The sequence below is a fragment of the Coregonus clupeaformis genome, chromosome 26, assembly GCF_020615455.1.
Source record: "Coregonus clupeaformis isolate EN_2021a chromosome 26, ASM2061545v1, whole genome shotgun sequence".
Taxonomy (NCBI): Eukaryota; Metazoa; Chordata; class Actinopteri; order Salmoniformes; family Salmonidae; genus Coregonus; species Coregonus clupeaformis.
This window is the reverse complement of record NC_059217.1, coordinates 47,502,997-47,516,228: the sequence shown is the minus strand read 5'-3', so window position 1 is coordinate 47,516,228 and position 13,232 is coordinate 47,502,997. Positions and strand designations below refer to the sequence as shown.

At 43.9% G+C, this 13,232-nt stretch overlaps 1 protein-coding gene across 4 annotated transcripts in view; it reads left to right on the top strand.

The window, feature by feature from the left end:
• Positions 1 to 13,232, top strand: part of LOC121540767 (epidermal growth factor receptor kinase substrate 8-like protein 2) — a 114,263-nt gene that overhangs the window by 44,469 nt on the left and 56,562 nt on the right. Inside the window, exon 1 of one of the 4 annotated variants that reach the window (XM_041849850.2) lies at positions 7,325 to 7,460. The exons of the other annotated variants lie outside the window; for them this stretch is intronic. Within the exon in view, the coding sequence (XP_041705784.1) occupies positions 7,448 to 7,460 (13 nt within the window). The 5' untranslated portion in view covers positions 7,325 to 7,447. Of the gene's footprint in view, positions 1 to 7,324; positions 7,461 to 13,232 lie in introns of those variants that run through there. 4 annotated transcript variants of the gene reach the window in all.

Sequence of the window (13,232 nt, the reverse complement as noted above, 5' to 3'; positions counted from 1 at the left end):
TTTGAAAGCAGTATCCAAATCCATTGGATGTAGTGATCACAATATAGTAGCCATATCTAGGAAAACCAAAGCTCCAAAGGCTGGGCCTAATATTGTGTATAAGAGGTCATACAATAAGTTTTGTAGTGATTCCTATGTTGTTGATGTAAAGAATATTTGTTGGTCCGTGATGTGTAATGAGGAGCAACCAGACGCTGCACTTGACACATTTATGAAATGTCTTATTCCAGTTACTAATAAGCATGCACCCATTAAGAAAATGACTGTAAAAACGGTTAAATCCCAGTGGATTGATGAGGAAATTAAAAATGATATGGTTGAGAGGGATGAGGCAAAAGAGATGGCAAATAGGTCTGGCTGTACAACCGATTGGCAAACGTACTGCAAATTGAGAAATCATGTGACTAAACTGAATAAAAAGAAGAATAAACTACACTATGAATCAAAGATAAATTACAAAGAATGACAATAAAACTCTGCTCCATCATTCATTGAATCAGATGGCTCATTCATCACAAAACCCACTGATATTGCCAACTACTTTAATTATTTTTTCATTGGCAAGATTAGCAAATTTAGGCCAGCAACAAACGCTGACACTACACACACATCCAAGTATATCTGACCAAATTATGAAAGAGAAGCATTGTCATTTTGAATTCTGTAAAGTACAGTGCCTTGCAAAAGTATTCATCCCCCTTGGCGTTTTTCCTATTTTGTTGCATTACAACCTGTAATTTTAATGGATTTTTATTTGGATTTCATGTAATGGACATACACAAAATAGTCTAAATTGGTGAAAAAAAATAAATAAAAAATGTTTCATAAAATTCTAAAAAATTAATAACGGAAAGGTGGTGCGTGCATATGTATTCACCCCCTTTTGCTATGAAAGCCCCTAAATAAGATCTGGTGCAACCAATTACCTTCAGAAGTCACATAATTAGCTAAATAAGGTCCACCTGTGTGCAATCTAAGTGTCACATGATCTGTCACATGATCTCAGTATACAGTTGAAGTCGGAAGTTTACATACACCTTAGCCAAATACATTTAAACTAAGTTTTTTTTACAATTCCTGACATTTAATCCTAGTAAAAATTCCCTGTCTTAGGTCAGTTAGGATCACCATTTTATTTTAAGAATGTGAAATGTCAGAATAATATTAGAGAGAATGATTTATTTCAGCTTTTATTTCTTTCATCACATTCCCAGTGGGTCAGAAGTTTACATACACTCAATTAGTATTTGGTAGCGTTGCCTTTAAATTGTTTAACTTGGGTCAAACGTTTCGGGTAGCCTTCCACAAGCTTCCCACAATAAGTTGGTTGAATTTTGGCCCATTCCTCCTGACAGAGCTGGTGTAACTGAGTCAGGTTTGTAGGCCTCCTTGCTCGCACACGCCTTTTCAGTTCTGCCCACACATTTCCTATAGGATTGAGGTCAGGGCTTTGTGATGGCCACTCCAATACCTTGACTTTGTTGTCCTTAAGCCATTTTGCCATAACTTGGAAGGATGCTTGGGGTCATTGTCCATTTGGAAGACCCATTTGCGACCAAGCTTTAACTTCCTGACTGATGTCTTTAGATGTTGGTTCAATATATCCACATATATTTCCTTCCTCATGATGCCATCTATTTTGTGAAGTGCACCAGTCCCTCCTGCAGCAAAGCACCCCCACAGCATGATGCTGCCACCCCTGTGCTTCACGGTTGGGATGGTGTTCTTCGACTTGCAAGCACCCCCTTTTTCTTCCAAACATAACGATGGTCATTATGGCCAAACAGTTCTATTTTTGTTTCATCAGACCAGAGGACATTTCTCCAAAAAGTACGATGTTTGTCCCCATGTAGAGTTGCAAACCGTAGTCTGGCTTTTTTATGGCGGTTTTGGAGCAGTGGCTTCTTCCTTGCTGAGCGGCCTTTCAGGTTATGTCGATATAGGACTCGTTTTACTGTGGATATAGATACTTTTGTACCTGTTTCCTCCAGCATCTTCACAAGGTTCTTTGCTGTTGTTCTGGGACTGATTTGCACTTTTCGCACCAAAGTACGTTCATCTCTAGGAGACTGAACGCATCTCCTTCTTGAGCGGTATGAAGGCTGCGTGGTCCCATGGTGTTTATACTTGCATACTATTGTTTGTACAGATGAACAAGGTACCTTCAGGCATTTGGAAATTGCTCCCAAGGATGAACCAGACTGTGGAGGTCTACAATTTTTGGCTGATTTGTTTTGATATTCCCATGATGTCAAGCAAAGAGGCACTGAATTTGAAGGTAGGCCTTGAAATACATCCACAGGTACACCTCCAAATGACTCAAATGATGTCAATTAGCCTATCAGAAGCTTCTAAAGCCATGACATCATTTTCTGGAATTTTCCAAGCTGTTTAAAGGCAAAGTCAACTTAGTGTATGTAAACTTCTGACCCACAGGAATTGTGCTACAGTGAATTATAAGTGAAATAATCTGTCTGTAAACAATTGTTGGAAAAATGACTTGTGTCATGCACAAAGTAGATGTCCTAACCGACTTGCCAAAACTATAGTTTGTTAACAAGAAATTTGTGGAGTGGTTGAAAAATGAGTTTTAATGACTCCAACCTAAGTGTATGTAAACTTCCGACTTCAACTGTATAATGCAATCCCAGTGGCTTGCAATTGTACTAATCTAATTCTACCAAGGGAGTGGGCTCACTCACAATTTTGCCGAAGAACACAGCCATGAATTAAGAATGGTACCAACACATCCTCAGAGAGCAACTTCTCCCAACCATCCAAGAACAGTTAGGTGACGAACAATGCCTTTTCCAGCATAATGGAGCACCTAGCCATAAGGCAAACGTGATAACTAAGTGGCTCGGGAAACAAAACATCGACATTTTGGGTCCATGGCCAGGAAACTCCCCAGACCTTAAAAAAGTGGTCGATCCTCAACTTGTGGTCGATCCTCAAGAGGCAGGTGGACAAACAAAAACCCACAAATTCTGACATATTCTTTTGAGTAAAGCCAGTGTGTCTACGTATGCGTATGACTCAACACTATACACGTCAGCTACTACAGCGACTGAAATGACAGCAACACTTAACAAAGAGCTGCAGTTAGTTTCAGAATGGGTGGCAAGGAATAAGTTATAAATATTTCAAAAACTAAAAGCTTTGTATTTGGGACAAATCATTCACTCAACCCTAAACCTCAACTAAATCTTGTAATGAATAATGTAGAAATTGAGCAAGTTGAGGTGACTAAACTGCTTGAAGTAACCCTGGATTGTAAACTGTCATGGTCAAAACATGTTGATACAACAGTAGCTAGGATGGGGAGAAGTTTGTCTATAGTAAAGCGCTGCTCTGCCTTCTTAACAGCACTATCAACAAGGCAGGTCCTACAGGCCCTAGTTTTGTCGCACCTGGACTACTGTTCAGTCATGTGTTCAGTCATGTGGTCAGGTGCCACAAAGAGGGACTTAGGAATATTGCAATTGGCTCAGAACAGGGCAGCACGGCTGGCCATTGGATGTACACAGAGAGCTAACATTAATAATATGCATGTCAATCTCTCCTTGCTCAAAGTGGAGGAGAGATTGACTTCATCACTACTTGTATTTGTGAGAGGTATTGAAATGTTGAATACACCGAGCTGTCTCTTTAAACTTCTGGCACACAGCTCGGACACCCATGCATACCCCACAAGACATGCCACCAGAGGTCTCTTCACAGTCCCCAAGTCAAGAACAGACTATGGGAGGCGCACAGTACTACATAGAGCCATGACTACATGGAACTCTATTCCACATCAAGTAACTCATGCCAGCAGTAAAATTTGATTTAAAAAAGAGATACAAATACACCTTATGGAACAGTGGGGACTGTGAAGCAACACAAACATAGGCACATGCATACAAACACACGATAACATACGCACTATACACACATATACACATGGATTTTGTGTTATAGATATGTGGTAGTAGAGTAGAGGCCTGAGGGCACACACTTAATATGTTGTGAAATCTGTTATGAATGTATTGTAATGTTTTTAAAATGTATAACTGCCTTAATTTTGCTGGACCCCAGGAAGAGTAGCTGCTGCCTTGGCTAATGGGGATCCATAATAAATACAAATATAAATACAACTTTGGGGACACAGTTTGGGGAAGGCCCTTTCCCGTTTCAGCATGACAATGCCCACGTGCACAAAGCGAGGTCCATACAGAAATGGTTTGTTGAGATCGGTGTGGAAGAACTTGACTGACCTGCACAGAGCCCTGACCTCAACCCCATCGAACACCTTTGGGATGAATTGGAACGCTGACTGTGTGCCAGGCCTAATCGCCCAACATCAGTGCCCGACCTCACTAATGCTCTTGTGGCCGAATGGAAGCAAGTCCCCGCAGCAATGTTCCAACATCTAGTGGAAAGCCTTCCCAGAAGAGTGGAGGCTGTTATAGCAGCAAAGGGGGGACCAACTCCATATTAATGCCCATGATTTTGGAATGAGATGTTCGACTAGCAGGTGTCCACATACTTCTGGTCATATGACAAAGTGCAGTTTTTAATTACTGTTATAAGCATTTTTTATAGGCAACCTTTAGTCTGAATATTGCTTAATTGACCCCAGGGGTCATGAAATTTGGTTTAACCAATTTATGTTACCTAATATAGTGTGGTGTCAGCAATTCAATAATATTTTTCACCAAAATAAGTATGTTTTATAAAAAATTGATGTACCCTATTCTTTGACCACCGTACTTTCTACTGACATTTTTACAAAAATCATTATTTTTAGTCTTTTTTTGCATTTTAACTATTTATTTTCATATTCCTACTCTACAAACGTCTCTACTAGCAGGAATGGTGCAATATTAACCCCTCACCTACTTAGTTCCTGCCTTTTATCCCATATCTTTGGTGACTGATTTTGAGGTTTCTTACAGCCCTCTGAGTGGGCCACAACACTGAACTGCAGCAACCCAAAAGGCTACAAATTACGCAAAATTGATGCAGGAGTGCTGGGGGAGTTGACCAATCAGGTTCAAGTGAAGATTTATTTCATATCCACTTCTAAATCCATTGTCAAAACATGCTCTACCATCTGGTTGAGGATAGGGTTAAAGGGTGTGGGATGCTATGTACTGTACGCATTTGTGTGGAGGCGTGTGTGTGCGTGTGTTTGCATGTATCAGTGTGTGTGTGCCTAAATATACACTGACTGTTACCTTAGCAGGCAGGGTTCATGCTCTGGTCTGGTCTGGGTGTGGTTGTTATTAGACTGTGGTTGGGACAGGGTGTGGAGTCACATTCATGTCTTGCAGCCATGTTGGATAAAAGAGGCATTGAAGAGTGAGAGTGAGAGAGAGAGAGAGAGAGAGAGAGAGAGAGAGAGAGAGAGAGAGAGAGAGAGAGAGAGAGAGAGAGAGAGAGAGAGAGAGAGAGAGAGAGAGAGAGAGAGAGAGAGAGAGAGAGAGAGAGAGAGAGAGAGAGAGAGAGAGAGAGAGAGAGAGAGAGAGAGAGAGAGAGAGAGAGAGAGAGAGAGAGAGAGAGAGAGAGAGAGAGAGAGAGAGAGAGAGAGAGAGAGAGAGAGAGAGAGAGAGAGAGAGAGAGAGAGAGAGAGAGAGAGAGAGAGAGAGAGAGAGAGAGAGAGAGAGAGAGAGAGAGAGAGAGAGAGAGGGGTGCGCTGGTCTATCCCATCTGTCTGTCTGTCCATCTGTCTCGGGCCCCACCCCTTCCCAGCCTGCCTTAGTTGTGAGCTCACTGGTCCCCTCCGGCATCACCTTCCAACCAGACCTGGGTTCAAATACTATTTGAAATCTTTCAAAAAAAAACTTTGAGCTTATAGTTTAGCCTACCTGGAGTGTCAGGTGGGTGGGGTTTGCACTTTAGTAACACCAGGCAAGCTCAATCAAGCCCAGGTCACGTATTTTGAAATGATTCCAACCTTTTAGCCTGTCTGGTATAGAGGGCCATTGAACAGCCCAGTAACCCTGGTCCCTAAAATAACAACCTGTACACCCATTCAGTGATTTCTTGTTGGTATACCGTTATAAGTTTCGTTGGTATAAGGTGTAAATGTTCATGTCTTTTTTTTGGGGGGGGACTTTGGACAGAATCACTCACAAATAATTGGTGATATTGTGTTCGATGCCCTAAACAAAAGAAAGAATGGTAACAGCATTTGTTCAGTTTGAAGGTATCTCGCGCTACCCATATGCTTCTGTATGCTTCTTACGTTACTACAGAGTTCAGTGATGGTGTCCTATGGAACTGTTGATGAAGAGGAAGGATATATAGAGTGACGCTATTTTCTAACAGTAATTTGGTTCGTTGGGTGGTGAGTGAGTGAGTGAGTGAGTGAGATCGTGAGTGAGATCGTGTAGCAGATGGTCACTGTTAGAGGTGCCTTCTCTCTGTAGGGAGGCCAGCCGGATGGCCAGGGGACAGTACTGTATGCATGTGTGATATTCAGAGAGACTGGGTTTGTAAAAATCTATACGGTAAAGGCGAAGCTGTTTAATGAACCTACAAGGTAGAGGCGAAGCTGTTTAATGAACCTATAAGGTAGAGGCAAAGCTGTTTAATGAACCTATAAGGTAGAGGCGAAGCTGTTTAATGAACCTATAAGGTAGAGGCAGAGCTGTTTAATGAACCTACAAGGTAGAGGCAGAGCTGTTTAATGAACCTAATAAGGTAGAGGCAGAGCTGTTTAATGAACCTATAAGGTAGAGGCAGAGCTGTTTAATGAACCTATAAGGTAGAGGCAGAGCTGTTTAATGAACCCATAAGGTAGAGGCAGAGCTGTTTAATGAACCTATAAGGTAGAGGCAGAGCTGTTTAATTAACCTATAAGGTAGAGGCAAAGCTGTTTAATGAACCTACAAGGTAGAGGCAAAGCTGTTTAATGAACCTACAAGGTAGAGGCAGAGCTGTTTAATGAACCTACAAGGTAGAGGCAGAGCTGTTTAAAGAACCTATAAGGTAGAGGCAGAGCTGTTTAATGAACCTATAAGGTAGATTCAGAGCTGTATATTGAATGTATAGGATATGCTACTTCATAGAGTATGCTTGTTGAATCCACAGTATAGCGTGGTGTTGATCAAGCTGTTAGTCCAATATATCTGAGGTTTTGTCCTAGCTATAGGGTAGAGGCGAAGAGGAAGTCCTCTCTCCTGTGATTATCACTTTCCTCTCACATGCAAAAACCTCCCAATCATTATTGTGGTGTAGAGCAGGAGACAAGCTCTATGCAAAACCATCCATCAGGGAGGGACGGAGGGACGGAGGGGTAGAGAGATAGGGGGCACAGACCTGCCAAAACCATCCATCAGGGAGGGACGGAGGGGTAGAGAGATAGGGGGCTCGGATACACTAAGACCTACCTGCCCGGGGATTCGGACGACACACAGACTATCTGAAGTATCTCGATTTTGACGGTTTTTACAGGATAGACATGTCTTCACCAGGTAACATGGCTAACTCTTTTTTTGTACTGGAAAGACATGTCTTCACCAGGTAACACGGCTAACTCTTTTTTTGTACTGGAAAGACATGTCTTCACCAGGTAACACGGCTAACTCTTTTTTTGTACTGGATAGACATGTCTTCACCAGGTAACATGGCTAACTGTAATGTAGCTCAGGTGTGTCTGTAGGCGGAAATGTTCTGATGGAGATATCTGCTAGCTTTCTCTTCCTGCTCTTGTTTCTCTCTCTCTCTCTCTCTGTCTCTCTCTCTCTCTCTCTCTCTGTCTCTCTCTCTCTCTGTCTCTGTCTCTCTCTCTCTGTCTCTCTCTGTCTCTCTCTCTGTCTCTCTCTCTCTCGCTGTCTCTGTCTCTGTCTCTCTCTCTCTGTCTCTCTCTCTGTCTCTCTCTCTCGCTGTCTCTGTCTCTCTCTGTCTCTCTCTCTCGCTATCTCTGTCTCTCTCTCTCTGTCTCTCTCTCTGTCTCTCTCTCTGTCTCTCTCTCTCGCTGTCTCTGTCTCTGTCTCTCTCTCTCTGTCTCTCTCTCTGTCTCTCTCTCTCGCTGTCTCTGTCTCTCTCTGTCTCTCTCTCTCGCTCTCTCTGTCTCTCTCTCTCTGTCTCTCTCTCTGTCTCTCTCTCTGTCTCTCTATCTCTCTCTCTCTGTCTCTCTCTCTGTCTCTCTCTCTCACTGTCTCTGTCTCTCTCTCTGTCTCTCTGTCTCTGTCTCTCTCTCTCTCTCTGTCTCTCTCTGTCTCTCTCTCTCTCGCTGTCTCTGTCTCTCTCTCCCTCTCTCTGTCTCCCTCTCTCTCCCTTTCTCTCTCTCTGTTTCTCTCTCTCTGTCTCTCTCTCTGTTTCTCTCTCTCTGTCTCTCTGTCTCTCTCTGTTTCTCTCTCTCTGTCTCTCTCTCTATATATAAAATGTTGTTTGCTGTGTGTTTAATGGATGTGCCTTTTTTTATTCATAAGGACCTATATATTGTTCCTTGTTGGTTGTGTGAGCTGTTACCGGTTTTAAACATCTGACTGGTGACTGTATCAACTTAGAGTCTGTTCACGTCAGGGGTCGTCTCAGATCTAGGATCAGCCCACACCCCCTGTCCATATCATGTTATTCATTGTGATATAAAAAACAAAACTGATCCTAGATCAACACTCCTACTCTGAATACGAGCCCAGACCCTGTCAGCATGGAAGGGTAATCAGTTTGAGAGATGGACATTTTGATAGGACGGTATTTCTGGTGGTGAGTGGTGACATCACTTTGATAGGACTGTGTTTCTGGTGGTGAGTGGTGACATCACTTTGATAGGACTGTATTTCTGGTGGAAGTGGTGACATCACTTTGATAGGACTGTGTTGCTGGTGGAAGTGGTGACATCACTTTGATAGGACTGTGTTGCTGGTGGAAGTGGTGACATCACTTTGATAGGACTGTGTTGCTGGTGCTGAGTGGTGACATCACTTTAATAGGACTGTGTTTCTGGTGGTGAGTGGTGACATCACTTTAATAGGACTGTGTTTCTGGTGGTGAGTGGTGACATCACTTTAATAGGACTGTGTTTCTGGTGGTGAGTGGTGACATCACTTTAATAGGACTGTGTTTCTGGTGGTGAGTGGTGACATCACTTTAATAGGACTGTGTTTCTGGTGGTGAGTGGTGACATCACTTAGATAGGACTGTGTTGCTGGTGGAAGTGGTGACATCACTTTGATAGGACTGTGTTGCTGGTGCTGAGTGGTGACATCACTTTGATAGGACTGTGTTTCTGGTGGTGAGTGGTGACATCACTTTAATAGGACTGTGTTTCTGGTGGTGAGTGGTGACATCACTTTAATAGGACTGTGTTTCTGGTGGTGAGTGGTGACATCACTTAGATAGGACTGTGTTGCTGGTGGAAGTGGTGACATCACTTTGATAGGACTGTGTTGCTGGTGCTGAGTGGTGACATCACTTTAATAGGACTGTGTTTCTGGTGGTGAGTGGTGACATCACTTTAATAGGACTGTGTTTCTGGTGGTGAGTGGTGACATCACTTAGATAGGACTGTGTTGCTGGTGGAAGTGGTGACATCACTTTGATAGGACTGTGTTGCTGGTGCTGAGTGGTGACATCACTTTGATAGGACTGTGTTTCTGGTGGTGAGTGGTGACATCACTTTAATAGGACTGTGTTTCTGGTGGTGAGTGGTGACATCACTTTGATAGGACTGTGTCTCTGGTGGTGAGTGGTGACATCACTTAGATAGGACTGTGTTGCTGGTGGAAGTGGTGACATCACTTTGATAGGACTGTGTTGCTGGTGCTGAGTGGTGACATCACTTAGATAGGACTGTGTTGCTGGTGGAAGTGGTGACATCACTTAGATAGGACTGTGTTGCTGGTGGAAGTGGTGACATATGGCATAATCTGCATGGGATCTGCATGGGACACACACAGCAGCATTTCCGTATCCAAAGGTGTCCTGTGGTACTGCAGCCAGGAGGTAGGGATATAGGCCGTGTCCTGTGGTACTGCAGCCAGGAGGTAGGGATATAGGCTGGGTCCTGTCCTGTGGCACTGCAGCCAGGAGGTAGGGATATAGGCGGTGTCCTGTCCTGTGGTACTGCAGCCAGGAGGTAGGGATATAGGCTGGGTCCTGTCCTGTGGTACTGCAGCCAGGAGGTAGGGATATAGGCTGTGTCCTGTCCTGTGGTACTGCAGCCAGGAGGTAGGGATATAGGCTGTGTCCTGTCCTGTGGTACTGCAGCCAGGAGGTAGGGATATAGGCTGGGTCCTGTCCTGTGGTACTGCAGCCAGGAGGTAGGGATATAGGCTGTGTCCTGTCCTGTGGTACTGCAGCCAGGAGGTAGGGATATAGGCTGGGTCCTGTCCTGTGGCACTGCAGCCAGGAGGTAGGGATATAGGCTGGGTCCTGTGGTACTGCAGCCAGGAGGTAGGGATATAGGCTGTGTCCTGTGGTACTGCAGCCAGGAGGTAGGGATATAGGCCGGGTCCCAAATGGCACCCTATTCTCTATATAGCACACTACTTTTGACAGGCCAATAGTGCCTCCTGAACGCACAGACGGATGGCAAAGCCTTTTACAGTGATACCATGACAGTGATACCATGAGAGATAGCAGGATGATATTCTCTCCAAAACAGTAGGTTACTGTTTTGCTGTTTGAACACACTCACGTGGCATAGCCCACACTTCTATGCAGAAGAACAATTGTTGTTCAATGTTTTGTTTATCAGTGATTGTGTTTCTATCTCCTGCCTTGGTATAGGCTCGGAGATGAAATAGGCTATGATGTCACGCTCCTATCCTGCCTTGGTATAGGCTCTGAGATGAAATAGGCTATGATGTCACGCTCCTATCGCACAGAAATACTGTAGTTTTACTTTCGAGCGTGGTTGGCTGTTGAATGAGCGATGTGAGAAGTGTGAGCTGTATGCAGCATTTACTTTTAAATTGTCCGATAGACAATCAATCTTGAACCCAATCTTTGAACCCCATGTGTGTTCTGCTGGGCCTTGTGGATCTGCCCATCTGCCTGATGTTAAGTGGCTGAGTTCAGTTCCCTCTCACGTTACAAGCCGCCTGTCCCGTCTTGTGTGTGTCGCTGCGGCAGCGCAGTGAATTGATTGGCGCAAATGTCACTCATCCATAAGGCATGACAGGGAGAGGCTCGGCTTTCACAGCGGGGGCTGCGTCCCAAATGCCACCATATTCCCTACATAGTGTGTTACTTTTGATCAGATACACTGGGCCAACAGGGCTCTGGTCAAAACTAGTGCACTATATAAGGAATAGGGTGCCATTAGGGACTGAGCCAGAGACACCTGGCTGTACTGTGTTGTGTTTCACCTGTTGACAGCAAAGATAAAGAGGCAGAGAGGAGTAGGAAGAGAGTTACAGAGGAGGGGGGGGGGAGGGGGGTTTAGAGCGTTGTGCCGGTAACCGAAAGGTCGCTGGTTCTAATCCCCGAGCCGACTAGGTGAAAAATCTGTCGACGTGCCCTTGAGCAAGGCACTTAACCCTAATTGCTCCTGTAAGTCGCTCTGGATAAGAGCGTCTGCTAAATGACTTAAATGTAAAAATGAGAAGGAGAGGAAATGGAGGAAACAGGACAGTATCCAGATATTTCCCTTAGGCAATCGGGACATAGTGTGTATATGGCAATGAGAGAAATGAGGCGTTAATTCTGTTTTTATAACTGAAACGTTATGCCAAACACTCTGTTTACTCTAGGTAGGCTAATGGCTAGCATGTCATCTTCTATGCTCGGACACATCTACCCGTGACGCATTTCCCCCTCTTTTCCCGCAAAAAGAGTAGGTCTCATACACTGTAACATATTCAAGAGTACAAATACAAAAATTCACAACTCTACGTGCATATTTAGTGATATAAAGACGGCCTCACTTCTACATGTGACCAAAATGTACAGTGTAAGCTCTTAAATTATTTACTTGCTCCTCACTCAAAAATCTCTCTCCATTTAGGTCATGGAGGCTAGCGTTTGTTGAGTTAGTTGCCATGACAACCAAACCTACGAAACCCGACGAGGATCAAATGAAGAAATGTGTTTTTCCTGCTGGTAGACGGAGATCCTTATGACAAAACACGTTTCTCAGCTGGAGGATTTTAGAATCATATGCAGACATTGCGATGCGATTCAAGATCAATACATTAATTCAAGATCAGTAAATGTTGACACATTAAACCAATACAAATTACAATGGCATTACTTTGATGCATTACAAATGATTTTCATTTGATTGATTCCCTCTTGTTTAAATGCCATTCATGGTGCAGTAGACACGTTTTACCTTTAATGACCAGTAGATGGCAGTATTGACCTGATATGAGAACCTGTCACCCTCAACAGGTCAATGCAGTATTGACCTGATATGAGAACCTGTCACCCTCAACAGGTCAATGCAGTATTGTCCTGATATGAGCAGCTGTCACCCTCAGCAGGTCAGTGCAGTATTGACCTGATATGAGAATTTGTGTTTGTATTTGTATTTATTGAGGACCCCCATTAGTTCCTGCCAAGGCAGCAGCTACTCTTCCTGGGGTTTATTATGGATCCCCATTAGTTCCTGCCAAGGCAGCAGCTACTCTTCCTGGGGTTTGTTATGGATCCCCATTAGTTCCTGCCAAGGCAGCAGCTACTCTTCCTGGGGGTTTATTATGGATCCCCATTAGTTCCTGCCAAGGTAGCAGCTACTCTTCCTGGGGGTTTATTATGGATCCCCATTAGTTCCTGCCAAGGTAGCAGCTACTCTTCCTGGGGTTTATTATGGATCCCCATTAGTTCCTGCCAAGGTAGCAGCTACTCTTCCTGGGGTTTATTATGGATCCCCATTAGTTCCTGCCAAGGCAGCAGCTACTCTTCCTGGGGTCCAGCAACATTAAGGCAGTTATATACAATTTAAAATATTACATTTCATAACACTTTACCCAATACATTAAGTGTGTTCCCTCAGACCACTACTCCACTATCACATATTTACAATACAACATCCATGTGTACGTGTGTGTAGAGGGAGTGTCTTATCATGTGTATGTGAGTCTGTGCCTGTGTGTGTCTCTTCACAGTCCCCGCTGTTCCACAAGGTGTATTTCTATCTGTTTTTTAAATCTGATTCTACTGCTTGCATCAGTTACCTGATGTGGAATAGAGTTCCATGTAGTCATGGCTCTATGTAGTACTGTGCGCCTCTCATAGTCTGTTCTGGACTTGGGGACAGTGAAGAGACCTCTGGTGGCATGTCTTTTGGTGTATGC